The following is a 23,614-nucleotide window of genomic DNA, read 5'->3' as shown; positions in this document are numbered from 1 at the left end:
AGGGAATTGATTTTGCCTTATCATTTTAAATTGCTGCCTAGGATAATTTCTGTTTCTGCACATCCTTAACTATACCTGGTGCTACACGCGTTTTAGTTTGGGGCCACCTTGATAGTCTGCTGTCTTTACTTATATTTTCTTGACTGCTGTCCTAAGTTTGGATCTTACTATTCTTCGGGAAGAAGATTCACTCTGTTAAACTGATGGTAGTTAAGAGATGGGATCTTGCTTAGCAATTCTTTAGATGTCTATGTTTTTAGAGAGGAAAGCGCAGAAGCCCACAGTGTGATGCTGCGTGTCCGCAGGGTGTACTGTTTTCTAGTCCAACACCAGCCTAGAATATTCTAGGCATTCTTTTTTCACTCTCCTTTACTGGATCCTCCTCATCTCCCCAGCCTCTGAACGCAGTGCCCAGGGCTGCGGTCTCTAATCTCTCATCTCTTCTGTCTGTGCTCCCTCCCCAGGTAGCCTCATGCAGTCTTCCGACTTTAAATACCATCTATATGCTGATGATTCCAGTATCCGCTCCAGACTTGCATGTCCATCTTTCCACTCACCATCTCCACTTGGATGTCTAATAGGCATCTAGAGTGTGACGTGCCCCAAACTCCTGGTTTCCCCCTTATGTGACTCTGAGAAGCACGCTTCCCTGGAGTCCTTCTCCCATCCTTGCAGCTGCTGGACCAAAAACCTTGAAGTCATACTTGGTGTCCTTTGGCTCCAATCCACCAGTAAAACCTTTGGCTCTTCCTTCAAAACGTATTCGGCAACCTACCGCTTTGAACCACCTGTTCCTCCCAGCCCTGGTCAGAGCTATCATCACGTCTTCTAAGTTGCTTGCAGTAGCCCCTCACTGGTCTCCATGGTTCAGCCCCTGCCTCTTTACAGCCTGCTTTCAACACAGCGGCCAAAGTGGTTTCTACAGGTTACGTCATTGCTTTGCTTAAAACCCTCCATCGGTTTCCTGTCTCGTTCGGAGCCGTGGTCTGTGCCCCCTGCGAGCACCACGCCTCTGGAACGCAGCTCCGCTCCCGCCTCCCCTGCCCCTCAGCCACAGCCACCCTGATCGCCTGCCTCGGTGGCAAGCGCACCGAGCTGGACCCTTTCCAGGGCCTTTTCTCTTTTCCTCCCTTTGGAATGCCCCCCACCAGGTGCTGCAAGACACCCCATCGTCTCTCAGTGCTCTTCTGCTCAGATGTCACCTTATCAGTGAGGCCTTCCTGAAGCTCCCTAGAGAAAAGAGCACCTCACCCTCTTACTGCCAGCATTACTCACGCCCCCGACCTGCTTTACTTTTCCGTATAGCACTTACAACCACTTAACAACTTACAGATGAGTGTGTGTATTTATCATCTGTTCCTTTCAACTAGAAAATAGGACATGAGGACGGCGATCTCCCTGTGGTCACTGCTGTGTCGCCAGCACTTACTGGGATTGTGGCTAGCAGCAAACCATCGATAGTAAACAGTTGTAGATTGAATGGATGACTGGAAAAAAATGACCTATAATCTGTCAGGAAATCATTCAATATTGTTGTTTTTAGACTATGATATACTAGTTTTCCATTACATTCCTTCACTACCATTCAGGGGTAGCTGTAATACAATATTTAATGCCTTTACCTATGAATAGTGTTTACATGATTCGGCCGTGGTCGATATAGGAATTTTCAAGGTGATGATGGCCACTCATTTGTTAATTTCTTATTCATTGGTTATTAGATCAGAAGACTAGAAGATATTTTAAGTTATCCTGACGATTCCATTTTTTCATCCTCAGTAATGATCTGTGCAGACTGATAAATATCTGTTCCATTTTTCAGTGGTTCCAGAGAAGAAGAGTTTATTCTCTTTGTGATTGATTATTTATTTAGCACAGCAGCAACTGTCTAGTATGTCCACAGTCACTGCCCTCAGGAGCTCCTCGCCTGTGGCTGTGATGTTGGGACGTTGGAGTGAGCTCAGACTTGGCAGGGTTCACTCCTCAAGGCTGGGATCTGGGAAGGACAGTGACGGCCTCGTCTGGAACAGAAGGATGACTAAGGGTATCCTAGGAGAACGAAAAGAAAGGAAATATATCAAAATATAATTATGCATATATTGCTTTGTTTGAAAAAGTATTGATGAGGGGGTGGGATAAAGGAGGGCAAGCATTCTGGACCGAGGGAGTTGTTGAGCAAAAGCCCAGAGGTTGGGAGAGGGGAATAGGGCATCAGGAGTATAAATAGGGTAGGATGAGAGAGTTGGGCAGGGCGCTGGGGGACAGGTCCTACTATGCAGGGGAGTTTTAGCACCTTCCTTTAAGAAAGTCTGAGGGATTTTTTTTTTTTTCTTGTATCATCTAAAGTAATTTAAAGCCACTACCTCTTTAGTCCCATATACATCTGACTTTTAATCTGGATTATTTTCTCAAATGTTTTTTAAACAAGCAAACAACAAATAGTAGGCTTTTAATTTGTGTCCCCAGGAATTTTCATTGCTGAGCTTTTGTTTGTTTTTTCTTTCTGCCGCTGCTGTTTTATTTTGTAGTGGGAATTTAGACAATAATGACTAAAAGAAGCATGATTTCTTTAAGTGGTTAGTCCCATTCAGCAGCAACAATAATAAATAATACGATAGAGCAAAAATCTTTTGGGGGGGGACTTCCCTGGTGGTCCAGTGGCTAAGACTCCGCGCTCCCAGTGCAGGGGGCCCGGGTTTGATCCCTGGTCGGGGAACTAGATCCCACATGCCACAGCTAAGAGTTCGCATGCAGCAACTAAAGATCCCATGTGCTGCAACTAAGACCCGGTGCAGCTAAATAAATAATTATTTTTTTTAATCTTTTTCTGAAAGGGTGTTTTTATGAACAAAGTACCTCAGCATTTCAGCATCCCTCATTCTCTACCAGATGGAGTATACAGGTTTGGGTGGAAAGTCTGGTACGATTTTTTCCCTTGTGACACCCAATTTTGTATGTATATATGTATAATGACTCATTTAGAAATCTTGCTCTTCATTTATTAAATTAGGGAGCATTATTTCTCCTGGAATTCATTTCTGCTGAGCAGCACCAAGGTGTAGAACTTTCCCCACAGACTAGACTATCATAAAAGATAAGGACTTGATTTTTTCCTACCTTAGTGTTTCCGTGTATGTTTTAAAACCGTGCCCTTATCAACTCCATAAGGGTGTTGCACGAAGTAGTGGCGTGTGTTACGAAGTGTTTCATTTTACTATCAATTTAATTTTCCAAGGAAAATTACAGATTATCAGCCATATAGTAGTAGTAGAAGTAGTGACTAACTTTAAAAAAAAATAGGAGGGAGAATATTTTCAACTATCATAGTTTTAATCTTTGAGGTGTACATCTGCTCGTAGAAGGAAGCTTGCGGTCCAGAATCTGGTCAGTGCCGAGTGATCTGACATGCTGGGTTCTCTCTCCCCCTGCTTCCTCCCTGCCCGTAGGAGTTTCCTGCCTCCCTGATCACACCTGGAAGCCTCCCCCTTCTCAGGGATCAGGCTCATGGCAGCGGTTCCTTCTGAGACTTCAGCCGCCAGCTCGAGATGGCTGCCTGACAGTGTATTCCCTATTTTCCTGGCCCAACAAATGAAAATAAGTGATGAAATTGCATCGTGTAATGTAGGGTCTTTCCACGCATAACTTGCTGTCTCTTCCCTTTAATGATGAACAGTTTTATCAAGTGCTTTTGTGGCATCCTAGGGTCGTACTGTCATTTCTCATACTCTTAATCTAATGTAACTCTGGTGTTAAGCCCACTGCACAGTGCACTGCTAGAAACCGCACTGAGATTCCATTTGCTGCGTGTCTACGTAAAAATTCAGGAAGATGCTAAGGTTTGGCCAGCAGTTAGGTGTCACAGCAGTTTCTTACCTGTGTCCCAAAAGGTAGTGATTCCAGTGGCTCTTCCGATGCCTTTCATGTTGCCCTCACGGCTGCATTTATCCAGGGACGTGACTGATCTACTACGTGAAATACGCAAGTATGAAATTACTGAGTAAACTCTTATCAGCGGAATCTCCTTTGTCACCTAGGCTTTCCTAAACACAGTCGAAGTTCCTCACTTAATTATGCAACTAGATTACAGATGGCTACCAAATAACGGTGATTAAAGAAAAATAAGTAGCCAAGTACAGGAGCCACGTGTCTCTTGGGAAACCAGTACACTGACACATCGTCTTGATCAATACGAAAATTTGTGACATTAAGTCTTCTCTAGATACTGAATAAAATCCTTAAGTAGTTTTGATAGCCACCTTCATATTTCACATTGACAGCAGGGCAGTTCTGTCAGAAGTGGAGTCCTACAGCACCTTAGGAAGGACTATTGAATTCAGCACACTTATATGAAAGTCACATATACCTAAACAGCCAGTGCTAACAGGATATGCAAGAACTTGTTCCAGATATTTACACCTTGATTATCTCAGACATCTGGGAAATGGGGTAAACATTTTAAAGAAAAGAACCCCACAAGGATATTATTTGGGCACCCTGATTCTAAATGCCAGGCTTTGCGGAATAGCAACCAGAAACCTAAGGATAGTGTTTCTAAGGTTTAGAGGAAAGATTAGGGGGCTTGGTCGTTTGATCTTTTCTGTAGCACATACATAATCATCAAGAAATATCATCTCTGAGCTTTCATTTATTCAACAAAATTTGTTAAAGGCTCTCCAAAGGCCAGTGTTACTACAGAGTATCCCACCATATTTATTTTTGAAAACTCATTACCATTCGGTAATGTCTTGGTCAGCTTCTGGTTTTCTGGGAAAAGTCCCAAGTCTTTTTGTTCTATGTTCATATTTAATTTTTCCTTAATATCTGCCTTGTTTTGTTTATTTTCATCAAAGGTTTACTGTATATTTATTTCTACTTATCTACAGTATTTCTTTTCCTGGTATTATCTTCAATCTTTTTCTCTTTTTGAATGTCCTAAACCTGTTTTCTACTCTCTACCAACTTGATACTCTGAATGTCATTCACCAGCAGAATGTGCATGTTCCCTGGTTGATAGAGTGCTTATTAAAGGTCAGCGTGAAGAAGCTGTGATGCAGGAGCAAAGACCCCTGATTTTTTGATGCTTTACTGCCCTTAGAACAGTGGGCTGTATGGCTGCCCTTTTTTTTTTTTTTTTTTTTTTTTGCGGTACTCCGGCCTCTCACTGTTGTGGCCTCTCCCGTTGCGGAGCACAGGCTCCGGACGTGCAGGCTCAGCGGCCATGGCTCACGGGCCCAGCCGCTCCGCGGAATGTGGGATCTTCCCGGACCGGGGCACGAACCCGTGTCCCCTGCATCGGCCGGCAGACTCTCAACCACTGCGCCACCAGGGAAGCCCTGCCCATTTTATCCTTCGGCAGATGAATTCTTGTTCCAATTTTCAAATGGAGTAAATTTAGAGATGTTGGGAAACATTTATTTTGAATTAAGCAGAGGGGACTATAAATTTATCTAAGGCAGCCATTAAAATTTGGACATTTGACATCTCAAAGGAGTTTCTGTGTAGTTTAAAACTAGCAACTCAAGCTGTAGTTACAGTAGGTGTTCCTGAAAAGTCTAATCCCTCCAGCCAGCTGCACGTGTCCCTGTATTCTTGCCGTGCAAAACGATACAGTCTCAGGAATTGCGTTCCTGTGTTCTTGGGGTATTAGTAAGTACTTTTTCTTTTTCACCTTTTGTGTCAAAAACCATGCTGCTGGCTATTTGCTTTTCATGTCCTTGATCCGAAGAATGTTTTTGTCAACAGACTGCTCGGAATGTTAACATGTGCCCTCCACTGCCAGACTGGGAGAACCATTCAGTGTGGCAAGGTGCAACTGGAAACACTGTTCCCGCTGGAGGTTAAGTACTTAGGATGATGCGTGTAAGAGGATGGCATTAGATCACAGGATTTAAAACCTGTATCACGTTTACCCTTAAAACAAATTTAATGAATTTTTCTAAATGAAGTGCTTTCAAAATGAAACCTGTAGAATATGTTTTTGTCACTGGGATGTTTACAGAAAACATTATTAGTTCTTTTAAGAGAAACTTCCACGCACAATAAGAAACCATGATAGGTCTTGGGACTTACAGTTAAAGAAGTGTGTGTGTCGTTAATGAACAGTGCAGATACCACTGCCTTTTGGTTTACTGCCTAAAGTTAACAAACGTTAAACCCTGGCTCATTATGTTGTTAAGATGAAAACATAGTTTAATAAAAAACCCTAAACAAAAACCCATTACTGCAGTAGTTGCATGCTTTAAAAGACTTTTTCCCCAGGTTTCCCTTGTTTGTCTGGATTTCAGAGTAATTTTTCTAAACATGAGGAAAACAAAAGCAGACCAATTACAGCAGTAGCAGAATGTTGAAGAGGGAGGTGCTGCTGACCTCCCAGGGGAGCCTGTCTGAGGGAAGCCCCTCCTGGCTCAGCCAGCAGGGGTCACTGTCGGGCAGCGATGGGAGGGCAGCCTGGGGTTCATCCAACTGAAATCAGATTTTGAAACACATCTTTAGGGAAGTGGTTTGACATAAATTACTTTTGAAAAACAATATTGCTGCATTGTTTACCTTCTTTTTCCCAAATTCACAAAATAGAAGAATTAATTTTACACATATGTAAAATTGTACTGAGTAGTAGAAATTTTATTTATAATGAGTTGGGAATGTATCTAGGAGGACAGAAATTAAATAGAAATTTTATAGGCCATTTATTTATGAATTTGTTCTGTAAGTATGGGTTCCTTATACCTGTTCTAGGGTCCTTGGGGGATGCAGAGGGGTGAGCTACAGCCTTCCCCCTGCTGGAATAGTACAGTCTACATTGTACAAAGCAAGGAAGGAACAGTTGTCATAGAGTATATCTTACTGGAGTAATGACAAGACTCCTAAATACAAAAAAAAAAAAAACCTGTTTCCAAATTCTGACTTTGATGCTTTCCAGCTGTATTTAAGTCTCTTAACTTCCTGTGTAAAATGAGTTTGGTATCAGCGCTGTCACGAGTGGCTGTTAGGTTTAAACATAACGAGTAAAATGTTGGCAAACTTTTTCTGTAAAGGGCCTGATAATCAGTATTTTAGGCTTTGTGGGCCGCACAGTCTCTGGCATGACAACTAAACTTTGTGAGTGTGGCAGGAAAGCTGCCATAGACAGTATGTAAATGATGGGCCTGGCTGTGTTCCAGTAAAACTTTATTTAAAAGAACAGGCGGGAGCCGCGTGAGGCCAGCAACTATGGTTTGGCAGCCCCTGATACAATAGGAACTCAGTGTAGTATGCCGTCGTAGTTACTATGCTCAGTAACAGGCTGTAGCAAAACAAGCAGTATCACAAAGTACAAAATGGCAGGTTCTGGAGGAGTTAACACGTCTGTGTTCTTGACCTTGCTGACTTGTCATGGGCGGGTCACTTTTCCTTTCTGGGTCTTCTACCCTGCACAACTTCTGACCGGATAGCAGCAGTCTTCGCTGGGGGTTAGGGGTTAAGGGGACAGGGCAGTAACACGAAAGGACTTTTCTTAGCACGCATCCAGAGAGCAGAGGTGTCTGGGCTTTGTTTTGGTGCTGTGCATCTTTAAAAGGTTGCCATTGTCTTAGGTTCATTTACGTTATCCATTGTATCTTGTTCCGGTCACCCTAGAATATCCACCCTGTTTAACAAATATGTAATGACCCCAAATTCATTTTCAGGTTCCCAAACTTTGACAGGGGTCTTCCCCTTCAGGAGTTTTACGACCCAGTGCACGTAGAGAGATAAACATTATTCAGTCCTTGTCTTGGGGAAGGAAAACTACAGAAAGAAATCCCAGCTCTTCTCAAGTCCTCTGTGAGCTGTAGGCATGTGGCTCTGTCCAGGGAGAAAGAAAGGTCCAGGGGCACCAGCCTGTACGTCTTCCCACCCAGAATACTTCAAACCTTGATCTGAAGTATGGGACGATCAAGGCCAAAGAACATTAAAAGGGAGCCAAGTAGTTTTACCCCCTTCCCCGTTAAAAAGCGTATGGTGTTCTTTATAAATCCTTCTCATACGTTGCATACACTGAAATTTTGTATCTATATGTAAAATTAAAAACTTTAAAGATTTATAGTATAACTAATTATTCTTAAACTTCCATACTTACTGTAAAATACAGTGTATTTGTTGTGAAATTACAAAGGTTATTAGTTTACATTTTCCTTGGGGATTGTATTTTATATGTTCTACTCTTCAAAATGAAATAATTACTTGAAGCTTTTAATGTCTGTACCTGTAAATATTCAACTCACTCATGCATATTTATAAGCTAGGTTATTGACTGTAGTTCATTGTTGACCTTTCTTTCAGATCATTCTGTGGTTAGGTTTTTATAATATGACATCTGAATGTGGAGACCTGGGTTTAAATCTTGGCTCTGACGCTTCTGAGCTGTGGGCTTCACACTTTAAAATAATTAACTGCTTTTTAAATTTTTTTTAAATCATTGTCTGATAAAAAGTCAGGTCCTTAATTAGTCCTTGTTTTAGTTATGATCAGATAGCACTGGTCTGTCTGTAGTACTAAGCTGGGTTCTCTCGCAGTCTCGATGGCTAGAACCGGAGTAGAGGCATTCAGGCATCATACGTACAACTGAATAAGAACTGCAAAAATAGGTACAAGATACAAGGTAAGAATAGTGTTAGTGCCAGATATTTAAAGAGCGTGTGTGTGTGTGCGTGTGTGTGTGTGTTAGGATGTATTTTGGAGAAATTACCTGTGCCTTTAAATTAAACAAGAGAAGTGTTGGAATTTGTTTCAATTAATAGTTTCCTATTAAATAATGGGAAAGAAAAAATTGCTTGTCAGAAAGAGAAGTCTTGATGAGTATAATAAGAACAGCAGGGAGATGGAGATTGTGCAGGCTTATCTGAATGAGACAGCATATTGGTGTCAGTAGAGTAAAATAAAGGTCCTGGAGCATTGGCAAATAGGTTTTTCCTTAATGTCATTTTTTAAAAGATTATTTTGGTCTTTGTAGAAAGTCGAAAAACTAGTAGAGAGAGTTCTTGTATATTCTTTACCCAGCCTCCCCTGTGCTAGCATCTTACATAACCAAGAACATTTGTCAGCTCAGGATTGCTGACTAAAGCATAGGACTTACCAGTTTTTCCCCTGATGTCCTTTTCCTGTCCCAGGCTCCCCTTCAGGATCCCACATCACACTTAGTCGTCGTGGCTCCTCCACCGTGCCCCTCAGTCTTTCCTGTCTTTCATGACCTTGACATTTATAGAGAGTCCTGATCAGTTTTTCTGTAGACTGTTCTCAATTTGGGGTTTGCTGATATATGCTCACAGCTGGATTGAGGGTATACATTATTGGGGAGGCGCCATAGGGTGGTTATGCTTTTCTTAGTGCATCATATCGGGGGTACAGCATGTCAGTGTGTATTACTGGTCACGTTAACCTTCTTTACTCGGCTAAGGTGATGTCTGCCAGGACTAGCTACTGTGAACTTACTGTTGTTCCCTTTATAAATATTACATATTTGCGGAGATACTTTAAAACTCTGCAGATATCCTGTTTATGCACTGAGGGATCTTGCCTGTGGTAAGTATTGCTGTGGTGTTCTAATTTATCAATTAGAATTTTTCTGCAAGGAAAAGGTACCATTTCTCCATTCGTTCATTCATCCGTTCATTCATTTACATCAGTATGGACTCAAGGTTATGTATTTTATTCTTTGGGTTATAATCCAGTTATTTGTTGTGCAGCTCAAGTTCTCATTGACCATTGAGAGCTCTTTGAGGTCCGTTCCTATGCCCTTTCAACATCCTGCTTCTTTTTTTCTTTAAGTGGTTCCTTACTTTTTTTTTAATTTTTATTTTATTTATTCATTTATTTTTGGCTGTGTTGGGTCTTTGTTGCTGCGCCCGGGCTTTCTCTAGTTGTGGTGAGCGGGGGCTACTCTTCGTTGTAGTGCGCAGGCTTCTCAATATGCAGTGGCTTCTCTTGTTGTGGAGCACGGGCTCTAGGCGTGTGGGCTCCAGTAGTTGTGGCATGTGGGCTCAGCAGTTGTGGCTTGTATGCTCTAGAGCACGGGCTCAGTAGTTGTGGCGTATGGGCTTAGTTGCTCCTAGGCATGTGGGATCTTCCTGGACCAGGGCTTGAACCCATGTCTCCTGCATTGGCAGGCAGATTCTTAACCACTGCGCCACCAGGGAGTCCCAGTTCCTTACTTTTTGATACCCAAGGTGTTCCAGCCATGGAGTTCACCATTTCCCCAGGGACCCCTGGTTCACGTTACTGGAGAATGGTATTTAGGAACCAAGATCTAGCCGCTAGGTGGTGTGTTTCTGGCTACTAACCTGTCACTGCTTCTAGCCCCTCTCGTTGGATAGAGCTGGGAAATATGCATATTTATGCTAACTCGTACATATACGTACATCTGTGTTTATTTCTGTATCTGTGTATGTGTACGCGCGCACACACGCACACGCACACACACACACAAACGAGAACATGAGTCCATACTGATAATTCCAGTTCCAGTCCAGTCCCACAGAGTTTATTTTAGCCTGCTCCATTTCCTTTTTTTTTCTTTCACCAACAGTGAGAAACCTTCTCATCTACAGTATGTTCACTTATTTGTTCAACTCTAGCATACCAATAAACTAGTTCCAGAAATGCTGACCCACCTGTGAAAAACAGGTTTACAATCACAGCGTAGTGTTTGTATGCAGCTCTTTTTGTCTTTAGCCTTCACATTGTCTGGTCAGAACCCCCTTTGCCAGGGTTACCTAGGTCATGGTTGTGGAGTTCATTTGTACTCAGCCATCCGTCTCAGCATGCATTTCATCTTAGATTTCCACCACATCCTGGTTAGTTCTGTTTGTATTTACACACCCTACAATTCACCTTAGGGTGCACAGTTCTGTGGTTTTCGACAAATGTGTACAATCGTGTGTCCAGCCCCACAGTTCCACAGAGAACAGTTCCATCGCCCCAAAATTCCTCTGCGCCACTTCTGTATAGACACCTCCCCCCTGCATCCCACAGCCCCTAGCAGCCACTGATCTCTTTTCCTCCCTGTATTCGTACGTTTTCCAGAGTGTCATACGTAAGGAATCAGAATAAGGAGCTTTGGGGGTCTGGCTTCTCTCACTTAGCAGAATACATGTGAATTTGTCCATGTTTTTGTGGGTGTCAGTAGTTCATTCCTCTCTATTGCTGAGCAGTATTCCGTCGTATTGATGTGCTATAGCTTCGTAGCCACTGGCCACTTGAAAGATGCCTCTGTTATTTCCTTCCTGCTCCTTGCTTTCAGTTTAGTTTGACTGTCTTTTTCTAATTTCTAAAGCTGAGAACTTAGATTATTTATCTGAGACCTTTCTTCTTTTCTAATAGAAGTGTTGGATACAATAAATTTCCCACTAACCACTGCTTTAGCTGCATCCCACGAATTTTGAATGTTATATTTTGGTTTTTATCCAGTTCAAAATATTTCTAACTTTTCTTTGACACTTTCATTTCTGACTCATGGATTGTTTAGAAATGTGTTATTTAATTCTGAAATATTGGGGGATTGTTCAGATATCTTCCAGTAACTGATTTCTAGGTTATTCTGTTTTCAAGCAAAAACGTAAGTATGATTTCTATTCATTGAAATTTGTCGAGGTTGGCTTTGCAGCTCAGAATATACACATTGGTGAATGTTCCACGTACACTTAGAAGGAAAGCACATTCTGCTCTTTGGGTGGAACATAACTGTTAACTAGGTCTAGACGGTTGACAGTATTTTTCAAGTCTTCCGTGTTCCTACTGATTTTCTGTATACTTGTTCCATCAGTTACTGAGGGTAGAGTGTTGAAGTCTTCAGCTGCAGTTGTGGATTTGTTTATTGCTTTTTTGTTTTGGCCTCATTTATTTTGAAGCTCTGGTTTCACTGCTACACATTTAGGATTGTTATATGTTCGTGGAAAGGTAACCCTTTTATCATTATTTAATGTTCCTGTTCATCCTTGATAATATTCCTTGTTTTGATGTCTGCTTTGTCTGATATTAGCATATCGTTTTTGCAGCTGTATTTTAGTTAATTTTTAAAGGTATATCTTTCTACAAACTTTACTTTCAACCTATTATGTCTTTATATTTAAAATGGATTTCTCATCCGTAATATATACTTGGGACTTGCTTTTTTACCCAGTCTAGCAGTCTCTCTCTTTAAATTCGTGTGTTAGACCCTTCCTTTTATTTTTATTTCTCATGTAGTTGGAATAAAATCTATCATCGTACCAGCTGTTTCCTATTTGCTTCATTTTTTCCTTCTTCTTATGCCTTAATTAAGCATTTTTATGGTTCTGTTTTTCTCCTCTGTTGACTTACTTGTGTCTTTTAAGAAAATTTAGTCATCTGCCTTCAAATAATGTTCCATTACTTTACATGTAGTGTAAAGACTTTATATAGCAGTGTATTCACAATTCCTCCTTTTCATCCTTTGTGCTATTATTGTCACACCATTTACATTTACACATGCTCTAAACATATAGCACATTTTTACTACTGTAGACATTAAATTATCTTTTAGGACAAGCACTTAAAATTTTCTTTAATTTTATCTTCATTTATTGTATTTCCATTGCTTTTCTTTTTTGGGGGTAAATATGAGTTCCCATCTGATACCATATTCCCTGTGCCTAAAGAGCTTCCTTTAACATTTATTGTCAAGTAGGTCTGCTGGCAGTGGATCTCCTCAGTGTTTGTTTTCTAAGAAAGTCTGTACTTCTCTTTTATCTTTGAAAATTATTTTCAATGAGCATAGAACATAGAATTCAGGGGTTTTTTGGGTTTGGTTTTTCTTTTTTTTTTTTTTTTTCCTTTTCTTATCATTGTTACTGTGTTTTTCATTGCTAGCATTTTTTTTTTTTCATAGTTTCATCTCACAGATGAAATTCCTGCTTGGTAGTATATATTGTTCACCTTTCTCGTTAAAGCCTTTAACATATTGGTCAATTATTTTAAATTCTCTGAAAGTTCTAACATCTGTATCATATCTGACTGGTTCCGATTGCTTTTCCTCTTCTGTGTATGTTTCTTCTTGCCTTTTTGTATGCCTTGTAATTTTTGTTGAAAGCTAGGCATCTTGCATAAGACAGTAGAGACTAATGTAAATGGTTTTTATGCCTAGCAAGGCCATTTGTGTGGGAGTTAGAGCCTTTCTAGTCAAGAGTTGGACTGGGTTGGAGAGATTTGTTGTTGTTAAGGCTACCATCAGAGCACCAAAGCCTTCAGATTCCTATAGAGCCACTTCTTGTTTGTGGTGGGGGTTGGGTTATAAGAGAAATGCTTGTTCCTTTCCAGTTTTAGGTGTTTCCTTTGTGCTATGCCTCAGAGAGGGTGCTCTACACATTCTATTCTTCTCCTGGTCCTCTTCCAGCAGTATTTTGCTGTTACCTCTCATTTCAAGCTCCTTAACTTGGCATTAGGGGGTGAAGAGGAGGATGGGATGCCACCTCTGTTCTGATGCAGCCTCAGCCTTCTACGTGCACCATGTTCTCAGGTTTCTGGACTGTGGCCCTCTTGTTCTCCTTCCCTAGCTCAGCTGTTGTGGTGGACTCAGCTGGCAACCTTGTCCCTCCTTAAGGAATAGAGCTGTGTTTTTTCTGTTATTCATTCCCTTTCCCTACTGCAGTAAGTTGTCACCAAAGCTCCCAAGGGCAGCAATGCTTGTTGCCCTCCTCTTCACAGGACAAAGTGTTTGTTCCCTAGTGGAGAGAGGGGAGAGGGACCTAGGGGGAGTTCCTTGCCCCTCCTAAATGCTGCTGCTCTCCCCCGGATCTGGACCACAATGGATACTTAGTGCTCTTTTCTGTGAGTGCTTGAATGGTGTTCATGACATAGAGCCTGCAAGAGAATGTAGCCCCAGAGGAGTCACACAGCCCTCCCAGCCCACGCTTGGCTCTAACCAGTCTGTCAACCATTTAGCTGACCTCCCCCGACCCGTGTCCTGCTGCATCTGCCCCAGATGACACAAGCATGTGTCTCCTCTCTTCCTACAGACACTGTCTCTAGAGTTTGGGCTGTTTGATTGCCTGGGAGTTCAACCTTATAATGGGTTTAAGGAAATCTTCCTACAGACACTGTCTCTAGAGTTTGGGCTGTTAGATTGCCTGGGACTTCAACCTTATAATGGGTTTAAGGAAAGTCATAAATTTAAAGTTAGGCCTGTTATTTAAAAAAAAAAAAAAGAAAAGAAAAGAAGTAATAGCTTTTACGATAAAGCAAGTCTCACCCTAGTCAGACTTTGCGGCAGGGTTGGCCTCTGATGAAATCAGCCTCCCTCTCCAGTAACCTGTTCCCTCTCGTCAGTCATCCGGTTTCTTCTGTTTTGTTTTGATTTTTTTTACTTTCTCCTTTGAAAGAAAAATTTTTTCTCATAATAAAATCTCTAAAAATATATCTGATTCGGCATTCATGTAGCAAATTCAAAATATATGGGGGATGACTCTCTAATTTTAGCATTTCAAACATCAGACAAGGTATCAGAGAGGGATCTATGAGGCAGGAGGCAGGGCATCTACCCAGAAGTCACCCATTCCACGTCCAGCATGGGCATCTGGTGGGATTCAATAGATTGGTGTTATTTTATGTATGATTTTACAGCAAAATAGTAGAACCCATAAATCAAAAGACATGAAATCACATATTAAAGGAATCTAAACGTATATGTTTTCTGTTTGAATGTTTTAATTATAAAAGTAACATATGCTTGAGATTAAAAAAAAACATAAAAGTTCTAGTCTGTTCTATCTCCTAGAAATAAACATCCTCAAATGTGTTGGTGTTGATGCTTCAAGACTTTTCTCTAAGAACTTATCTTTGTAATATAGAAAGAGTAATAAATTAATATGCAAACCATTTGGAAAACCCAGGAAATATACCTATCAATTATTTCTGTTTACGTTTTTTTCTCTTCAAAAAGAACATATAAATGCAGACTGTATCACAGCTAAGTTGAACTTGGTCTGATGCCTTCTTTATTATAGCTCAGTGACAATGAATTGGGGTAGAGATTTTGCACTCCTCCTCCATTTAACTTTTTAAACTTTATTAGCTTTCTAAGGGAAAGTACCTCTAATTTTGCAAGATTTTGAATAGATAAGGTTTTAAATCCAATTTCACATGAGCTTATGAGATATCTGAAACTATTCCCTAGATTATCTTGAATATTCCTTGTTAAACATAGTCTCACATGACATTATAAGACTGATATTAATGACTTTTAATTAATGTTCCCCTTCCTGTGAGAAGTGGGTTGAGTCATTATAGAAAAAAATGATGGGAAAATTTAGTACCTTTCTCAGTTTAAAAAAAAAAAATGTACAAGGATTAAATATTACAGAATATTACTACTCAGAGGACAGTGGAAATATGCCTAAACTACTATTCAAATATAAAGGAAAATTATTCTGTTTGCAAATATGAAATACCATCATTTTTTTGGTTTTGTTTTCATTTGTTCAATAAAAGGGAGATACAAACAAGTATATAGAGAAAAAGAGCTCAGAAAAAGAGTTGCAGTGAACTCTTTGTTAATTTTCTTTATATAGTTCAGTTTTCTTTTGCAGGTTTTACGAGTATAATATTTGAGGCCTTTATTTCTGGTTTTCGTTGTGTATCACCCTCTGCCTGTCCGCTCCCGCGAGGTTCATTTCACGTTCTGCATCCCTAACAAGCCTCCCTGGCCACGCCCCATTCTGTCGGCGCCTCACTCCTCTGATTCCTGCTGCACAGACTGACCTCCGCATGGCATTCTTCTTGACTAAACTGTAGCCTTTTTATGGGTAGAGCCCTTGCCTTGAACATTCCTCACAGTATTGCCAAGCTTACAAAAAAGAAAAGGTTGCATTCGACCACTTGCAAAACATTCTGTAACATACCCTCCCGGTTGTTTTTATCAGATGAAAAACAAAGATTCAGTTACGAGCGGTCTGGATATGATCTTGAAGAATCCGATGGCCCAGATGAGGACGAGAACGAGAACGAAGACGAGGATGAAGACAGCCAGGCCGAGTCGGTCCTGTCGGCAGCCCCCTCGGCCACGGCCAGCCCGCAGCGCCTTCCGGCTAGAAGCGGCCTCCAGGACTGTCGGGGTGCTGACGAGGACGTCAGGATTCCTGATTGCTTTTCTGGGGGACACACGGACCCGATGGATGTTCTCCCGAGAGCGTTGCCCACCAAGATGACCGTGCTTAGCACAGTGCAGTCGGACTACGGCGGGAAGCCGGGGTCTCCGGTTAGGACCAGGCAGCGGGCTGCGGGGGACGAGGGTGAGGCGGCCGCTCCTGGAGACTCTGCCAGGTCACCCGAGGCTGCGCCCAGGTCCCCGTGTCACCAGATGTCTGTGGACTACCCCGAATCCGAAGAGATCCTGGGAAGTTCTGTGGCAGGAAAGGCTGTTGCTTTAACACAGGTAATAACTTGGTGGTTTTCTTTTCGTTTAACCTACTGAATATGGGGAACCTACTGACTTAAGAAATCAGTGCACTTAAATTACTCATTTACAGCTAAGGCAGTTTCTTTAACCTTATTTTTTTGTTTGATTTAAGGCCAAAGGACATTTATGTCCTTTGGATTCTCGTTAGGTATTTTAGTCAGAGTTTGTATATTGTATTATAAGTCTGTAAAAGAACCAGTATATTTACAGTATACTCATTTGTTATTATTTGGTTTTTTTTAAAAAAATCTTGGAATAAAAAATACGTGTGCGCCAACAGAGAATGTGAGTCTTGGGACCTACGTATTCCCCGGCTTCCTCTGAGATGATCTTCCACTGGCATCGATGTGGTGGATTTGCACTAAATTATCTGAACATTTTGCATTTTGCCCCTGTTAGCAGGCAGCTACCAGTTTCCATGGCAAAGTTAATGTGACCCAAAAAACGTATTAAGAAGTTCACTTTGCTTGAATGATCAAATTGCTGTGACAGCTTAGGAAAGCTTCCTGCCCAAGAACTAGCTCAGGGCCAGACTCAGGCCTCGGGAAAGTCACCCTCCATGTGTGCTGTGAATGATTTCCTGCTTTTACAAACCCTGGTGGGCTTGTGAGGAATCCGTTCTTCTCTCTCATTGACAGTTCTCTTACCTCTGGTATGGACTGATAATTGTAATAGGATTTATTTCTAAATGCGGCAGATTTTGGATTGCTGGGTATCACTGGAGAAAACTAAAAAGACTGTGAAAAGATTGGATTTCTGTAGCCTATCCTACATTAATATAATTTAATTAAATTACGTTCCTATTTAAGTAACATTAATTAAATTAGTATGTACATTAATGTAGTTCCATAATACGGATATATCAGGAAAAAGCTAATATTTATATGATAATCTTGGGTGGAAGGGAGGATTGGTGAGATTTATCCCTTCTACTAACATTTCATTACTCTCACATTAGTCACCTGTGCTCTAACCTTCTCTATCCCCAAATCGCTCACACACCTGCCAATGGCTGGAAATCTGGTTTCCAGTAGACATTTCATACACTTAGAATAAATGAACAAATGAAAACTGCAGACCTTTCCGTTAATGGCAGCTCTTTATTTCATAAATGGAGAGTCCTCCAGTTAATCTTCCCCCGAGTCGATACTCATAGCCAACTAATATCTCAGAATTTCTCAGTAACTCCTAATCTCTAAAATAGGGTGGAGCCGGTGGTGGCAGCAATAATAGAAACAACAACAATGGAAGAAGAATTATGGCCCCTCTCAGGGTTAATTTCAGTATAACTGAGATGATATCCAGGAAATTTGTTTGAAAAATGTAAAGTACTCTACAAAACTTGTTGCTGACCTTTGGAAAGAGATGAAGAGTGTAATAGGTTTTAAGTTGGAAATTTATTGTTTAAATCAAAATACAACTTTTAGCAAGCTTATCATTTTTATAAAATACAAGTGTACATACTTTTACCTCAGGAGGAATAGACTTTACAGGAGCTAAAGATTTTAGCTCAGTGACTAATAAGGAAGCTCTGCCATCAAGGACCGTTCCGTCTTGTCTTTTAGGGCCCGTCATCCGTGAGCCTTCCTCCGCGGGGCACTGAGCGCAGCCCTCAGCCGGCAGGGGCACCTCCTTGCACGACCTCGCCTCGGCCCGGCGCTCAGGAGCCGAAGCAGCAAGTCGCTCTCCATCCGCCTCCAGGCCTGCCTTCTCCCCAGACGCATCTGTTCAGCCACCTTCCTCTGCATTCCCAGCTGCAGTCAAGGACACCGTATAATATGCTTCCGGTCGGGGGGATCCAGGCGGTCCCTGCCGGCCTCACATACTCCACGTTCGTACCCATCCAAGCTGGGCCAGTGCAACTCACGATCCCCGCTGTCAACGTCATTCACAGAACTGTGGGCACCCCCGGGGACTTGACCGCCGAAGTGTCCAGCGCTACCAGCCCCTCCGGAGTGGCTGAATTGAGCAGCGTGGTGCCCTGTATTCCCATCGGCCAAATCCGCGTGCCGGGCCTGCAGAACCCGAGTCCGCCGGCCCTGCAGCCCCTGCCGGCACTGAGCATGGAGACCGTCAACATTTTAGGCCTGGCCAGCGCGAACCTCGGCCCGCAGGTGCGCCCGCCCGGGCTCGCTCTGAACGCCGCCGTGGGGCTGCAGGTGGTGACCGCCAGCCCTTCCTCCCAGAGCGGCCCCGCCCCCCCGCCCCCCATCCCGGGCCTCCAGATCCTGAACATCGCCTTGCCCACGCTGATCCCCTCCGTCGGCCAGGTCACCGTGGACGCCCAGGGAGCCCCCGAGAGGCCCGCTCCCCCAAACAGAGCCCGGGAGGCGCCGCCCAAGCAGCCCTCGGCCGCCGGTGCGCACCCGGGCGGTGGGAGCGCGTCGCCGCAGGGCTCGCCCCGAGTTCCTCGGGAAAACGCACCGAAGGGTCTAGACCCACCTGCCCCGGCCAGAGACCACGCCAGGCGGGACGGCTCCAGTCGCCTGGACGCAGGGACGGCCGCCTCCGGGAATCACCCGAAGCCCCGGCACGAGCTCCCTGCGGCTCCGGGCAAACCAGCATCCGGGCCCCCGCCATCCGGCCGGCAGCCTCGCCCCCTGGACCGGGAGGGACCCGCGGCCCGGCCTCCGGCCCCGCCCCCGGCCCGGAGGCAGGCCGCGCAGTTCAGCGATGTGAGCAGCGACGAGGACGAGGACAGGCTCGTGATCGCAACCTAGGGGCGTTTTATTTGCGGGTTTGGGGTTTTGTTTGGGTTTTGGTTTTCTGGAATTTTTTTTTTTTTTTATAGAACACTTACAGGTTTCTTTGAAAACCCTCCTTTCCTTAAAGCACATTTTTCTGACATAAACTCATGACTAATCTTTGTGCAATCATGAACTTTTGACCAATAATCGTTGTTTTGTGTCAGCTCCAGCCATTTTTGTACATGTTGTATAGACAATTGTGCCTTTTAGGAGTTTTATGTTTAGAGACTGTACAGATTGTTGAATATCTATATACATAAAATATATATTATATATGTATATGAAAACCAGGTAGTTATTTGTGTTTAGCAAAAAAACCTGTCAAATAAATCCAATGATTAAATTATATGTTGCACTGTTAAATATAAATTTTTATGGCTGTGGGACAGAGTTTCTGTGTATAAATTAGTACGTGAGCTCCATATTTATTGTATTCATATTAGTCTTTGAAAATGGGTCTGTCCTTCTTGCGTAAGACAGTAACTTTACACTTCAGACAGAGTTTCTGTGTTATGTTTCAGTAAAATATCGTTTACTGACTTTACCATCGCTTTAGTTGTGCTTTCTTTATGTCATGTAGGGGCCAGCAACCTACATTCGGAAGATAGCCCTAGGTTAACATTCCTTCCACACTCGCCCCCCTCCACCCGTATTTTTGAGAAATGGGGGCTTTATAGTGGTGTTACTGCTGTGTGAAACTCACTGAAATCCATTTAGCCAAGTGACCAATTTTTCCAACTTGTGAGGAGTAATTCTGTAGCTGTTAACTTATGAGGAGATTCAGTACTTGAGAACACTTTCTGTAAGTATACATAGCATACGGACAGAAATGGGCAAAGTTCCTAAGGGTGAATATGACAGCTTCTGGGAATTGTAAATTAAGTTACAAAACAGTCGTCCGGAGAGCTCGGCTTGGGTGAGGTGCATGAAACCCCGTACCTCAGGTATCACCCCAGGTCTGGGCTTGAGCCTGGCCTCTTCTTTCCCTCAGCCCTGATCGTTACACCCGGAGACCTCTGTCCAGTACCAAACTACAGGGGGTCCGGGATTTACAGAAGAACCAAATTCAGACTTCAAAATTACTTCAGTTGACTCTTTAGAAATGATTACTCCCTGTCCTGAGAGGCTTAACTTATTCAGAAAAATGGGGAGGGTACCCACAATTACCACTGCAGTGATTTGCATTATTACCTGAGCGTTGTAGATGCTTCATTTGTGAAAAAAATGTTTTAATGTTGGAATTTGAATACTTAGCACGTCATTAAGGCAACGTGTTCATGTTTTTAAAGGCCTACGCTGTGAAGATTTCAGCAATACGAAGTTGGTGAGACAACAGTGCATGAGGGAAATACTCTAAGGAATTTGGAGTCCTCCTTTTAGCCAGCCCCTGCTTCAAATCTGGGACTTTGGGAAAAGTGCCTGTCATCTGGGCCTGCGGGCTCTAACCTAAATTATGATCTCTAAAATGCGCCCCAGCCCCAGTAGGCTGTAATAGATCAGTGATGCTTTTGATGCTTGCTTCAATTTACATTTATACTTTTCCACAGATAGTAACAAAATTCTCAAAAACAATAAAACTACGCTTTATATTCCAAGATGTATTTGAAAAGAATTCTGGACACTCTGTCATAGGAATTGTATTGCTCTAACAATAGAGTTGTTGAAAATGAGGTCCATTATCTGTCAGATTTCTCAAAATAAGTTTTAACTTTGTGTCACACCTCTTATTACAATTTTGTTGCCTAAAATTCTAAAGCAGAATAATAAACATATTTTTGTTTCCGAATCACATTTTAGGTACATATGACTTCTCTAAATTCAAAAGTAATGCTAAGAATTTTGGCATTGAGGGATTTTTTTGTTTGTTTGTTTTTTAGTTTATATAAATAGAATTTTCTTAATTTGAAGAATTCCTGTATTTAACCAAATACTAAATGTTGTGATATGCTTGGATCCTCCCTTGAAAATCTCATAATGCCGTAACATACCATAGGCTTATTTTGTACTCTTGACTTTTTAAGATTCATTACACTGTACACATATCTTTAGTATCACTGGCTATAATGCCTTCATGTGGCTTTCAAATATTTTGCTGGCATTTGAAATATGCAGCTAACTCAGAAACATTATCAAAGTTTGTGCCATTATATTTTGAAATAGTCCCGTGAGCAAAACATAAGGGGATAATTCTGAACTGTTTCTCCAGAGTCTTCTTTTCCCAAGGAGCAAGTCATTCTCAGATATTAATGACTTACAAATAATGACTTGAATAAATTACTTACAAGTAATCCAGAGAGCTGGGAAACTACATTTGACTTTTATTTTGTTGTACTCTCATGAAAGACCCAGGTCAGTAGAGAACTAGAATGCAAGGACCCAGCAAATCTCTTTAAATTATTATCAAAACAGGTGAAAACCATAATGTGAAACAACTTCAATATCTTCTTGTATGAATCCACTGAAACCATCAGAAGTGTCGGAGAGAGCAAAAGAACAAAAGTCATTTGTCTAGTTTTTACAGATTAGTACATCTGTTTTATGAATGTTTGCTATGAGTTAACATAAATCAATGGCACAAAAGTAGCTTATTTTTATTCTCTTAAGTTTTAGGCTACAGCAATAATTATTTCAGAATGAGATGATCAACTGATAATATTTATATAGAGATTTTGTTTCTCATCTTTTTTCATAATATAGGCATGATTTTCCTTTCACGGAAAAGGTATAAACAACACTTTTCTTATTAGTTGATCTCTGACCTGAATTTTAAATGGTGGGGCTTAACAAAGATTAGGGATCATTATTTTCCTTGGAAGACTGTCAAGATAGGTAACATTTCTTTCATGATGCGTGCTCAGGGCAAAGTACATGCTCTTCTTCACTTCTCTGTTTTTAGCATTACGTTTTAGGGTGAAGTTTGAGATCGACTTGAGATCATTTTGAGATCAAGCAACACCAGAAAGGTGACTTTCGTTGGAGTAGTTTTGTTTCCAAACCATCTATACATTCGAAACATGGGATATTAAATGTCCCTAAAATAAGAATCTTCTCCCAAACTGACTTCCCACGACTTAGGAGAATTATCTATTTAATATTCAATAAAGGTTATTGTATATATATATATATAATATATTTAATATATAATATGAATATGTATTTTAATGACAGTAACTCCTTGCTGTCGTAACGCCCCAAAGATATGCAGGGAATAAATTTAAAGCAAGAGTAGTAAAATATTTTTCTCTACAGATTGTATCATCTGAAAATCATGAGGCTCTTACATATATTGGTTTCATCTAGAACCGTGCATACATAAGATTCTGTGCAAGGCAGTGTAGGCATGAGTTAAAGCAGAGGTACCTGCCCTCAGGTGTTCCCTCTTCTCTGAATCAGGAGTGGATTTGAAGAAGACTCTCAGGCATCCAAAACCCAGGAATAGTTTAAGTATAAACCAACTCCATTACTATGCAAGATACAAAAGGAATTAGAAAGCACACTTTCTACCCTAGAGGAGCAGGCCTTCTTAAGATTTAGGCCATAGAAACTGGAGAATAATACTAGACCACATACATCTCAGAAACCACAGACTATAAACATTTCGAAAGGTAGAAAAGTTATTGCCTTAATAATTAAAGAATGAGCTGTGTATGTTGGGGATTGCTGTATTTTTGAAGGAGATGATGTAGGATTTAGACTCTAGAACAGAGATGATGCCAAACAGCAGAACAATAGAGTAATGAAGGTGGAGGTGAATATGTTATTTAAAATTATGCCGGGGAACCGGTCTAAGTGGAAGAGAGAGGATCCATTCAGACTTTCAACAAATATTTATTTAGCACCAACGAGGTAGGAAGCACTTTGGAGATGCTAATTTAATGCAAGTTAAATGGTGCTTACCCTCAGGAAGCTTATGTTCTAGTGGAAGAGCACAACCAGGCACAAAGTACCGTATCATAAGGGGCATAAAAGTGCTACAACCAAGAGCAGGAGGTGAGCACAGAGGGGAGAGCTCGGGGCTGAGTAGATCCGGGGGATGCTTATGGAACAGGTGACATTACTCTTGACCTTGAAGTGACTTTGCTAAGGTGAAAAATAGAAGGGAAGGGGATTCCAGACAGAAGGATTGTGGAAGGGGACCAATATTCATCCTTACTATGTGTCACTTGTAATGTCATCAATGCTCCAGGCAGGTGTTATTCTCCCATTTTAGAGACAAGGAGGCTGCATCTCACAATGTTATGAAACTTGGTCTTGCAGGTGCTGGAGCTGGTACTCGAATCCAGGATTGTACACACAACAGCATTACACACAAGTAAAGGTGCAAGAAGCTTAAAGGAGTATGGAGACAAAGGGAATAAACATTATTGGGGCTTAGCAAAGCATGTAACTAAGCCATGATAACATTCTAGAGAACAAGGACTGAATTTAAAGATGATTAGAACGG

General features: G+C 41.7%; 1 protein-coding gene and 1 long non-coding RNA gene across 3 annotated transcripts in view; one reads left to right on the top strand and one right to left on the bottom strand.

Moving 5' to 3' along the window:
* HIVEP1 (HIVEP zinc finger 1) overlaps positions 1–19,714 on the top strand; it is a 144,117-nt gene extending 124,403 nt beyond the window's left edge. For both annotated transcript variants that reach the window (XM_060163690.1, XM_060163689.1), the window contains 2 exons: positions 15,888–16,399; positions 17,989–19,714. In XM_060163690.1, coding sequence (XP_060019673.1) covers positions 15,888–16,399; positions 17,989–19,143 — 1,667 coding nt within the window. In that variant the 3' untranslated portion in view covers positions 19,144–19,714. The remainder of the gene's footprint in view (positions 1–15,887; positions 16,400–17,988) is intronic.
* On the bottom strand, positions 1,718–14,341 carry LOC132527710 (uncharacterized). The gene is made up of 4 exons (XR_009543053.1): positions 14,219–14,341; positions 9,092–9,206; positions 3,874–3,965; positions 1,718–2,049 (listed from the first exon to the last, which is right to left on the bottom strand). It is a non-coding gene; the product is annotated as an uncharacterized LOC132527710 (long non-coding RNA).
* Positions 19,715–23,614: the final 3,900 nt, after the last annotated feature.

The sequence above is a fragment of the Lagenorhynchus albirostris genome, chromosome 10 (genome assembly GCF_949774975.1).
Source record: "Lagenorhynchus albirostris chromosome 10, mLagAlb1.1, whole genome shotgun sequence".
Taxonomy (NCBI): domain Eukaryota; kingdom Metazoa; phylum Chordata; class Mammalia; order Artiodactyla; family Delphinidae; genus Lagenorhynchus; species Lagenorhynchus albirostris.
This window is presented reverse-complemented; position numbering and strand designations above follow the sequence as displayed.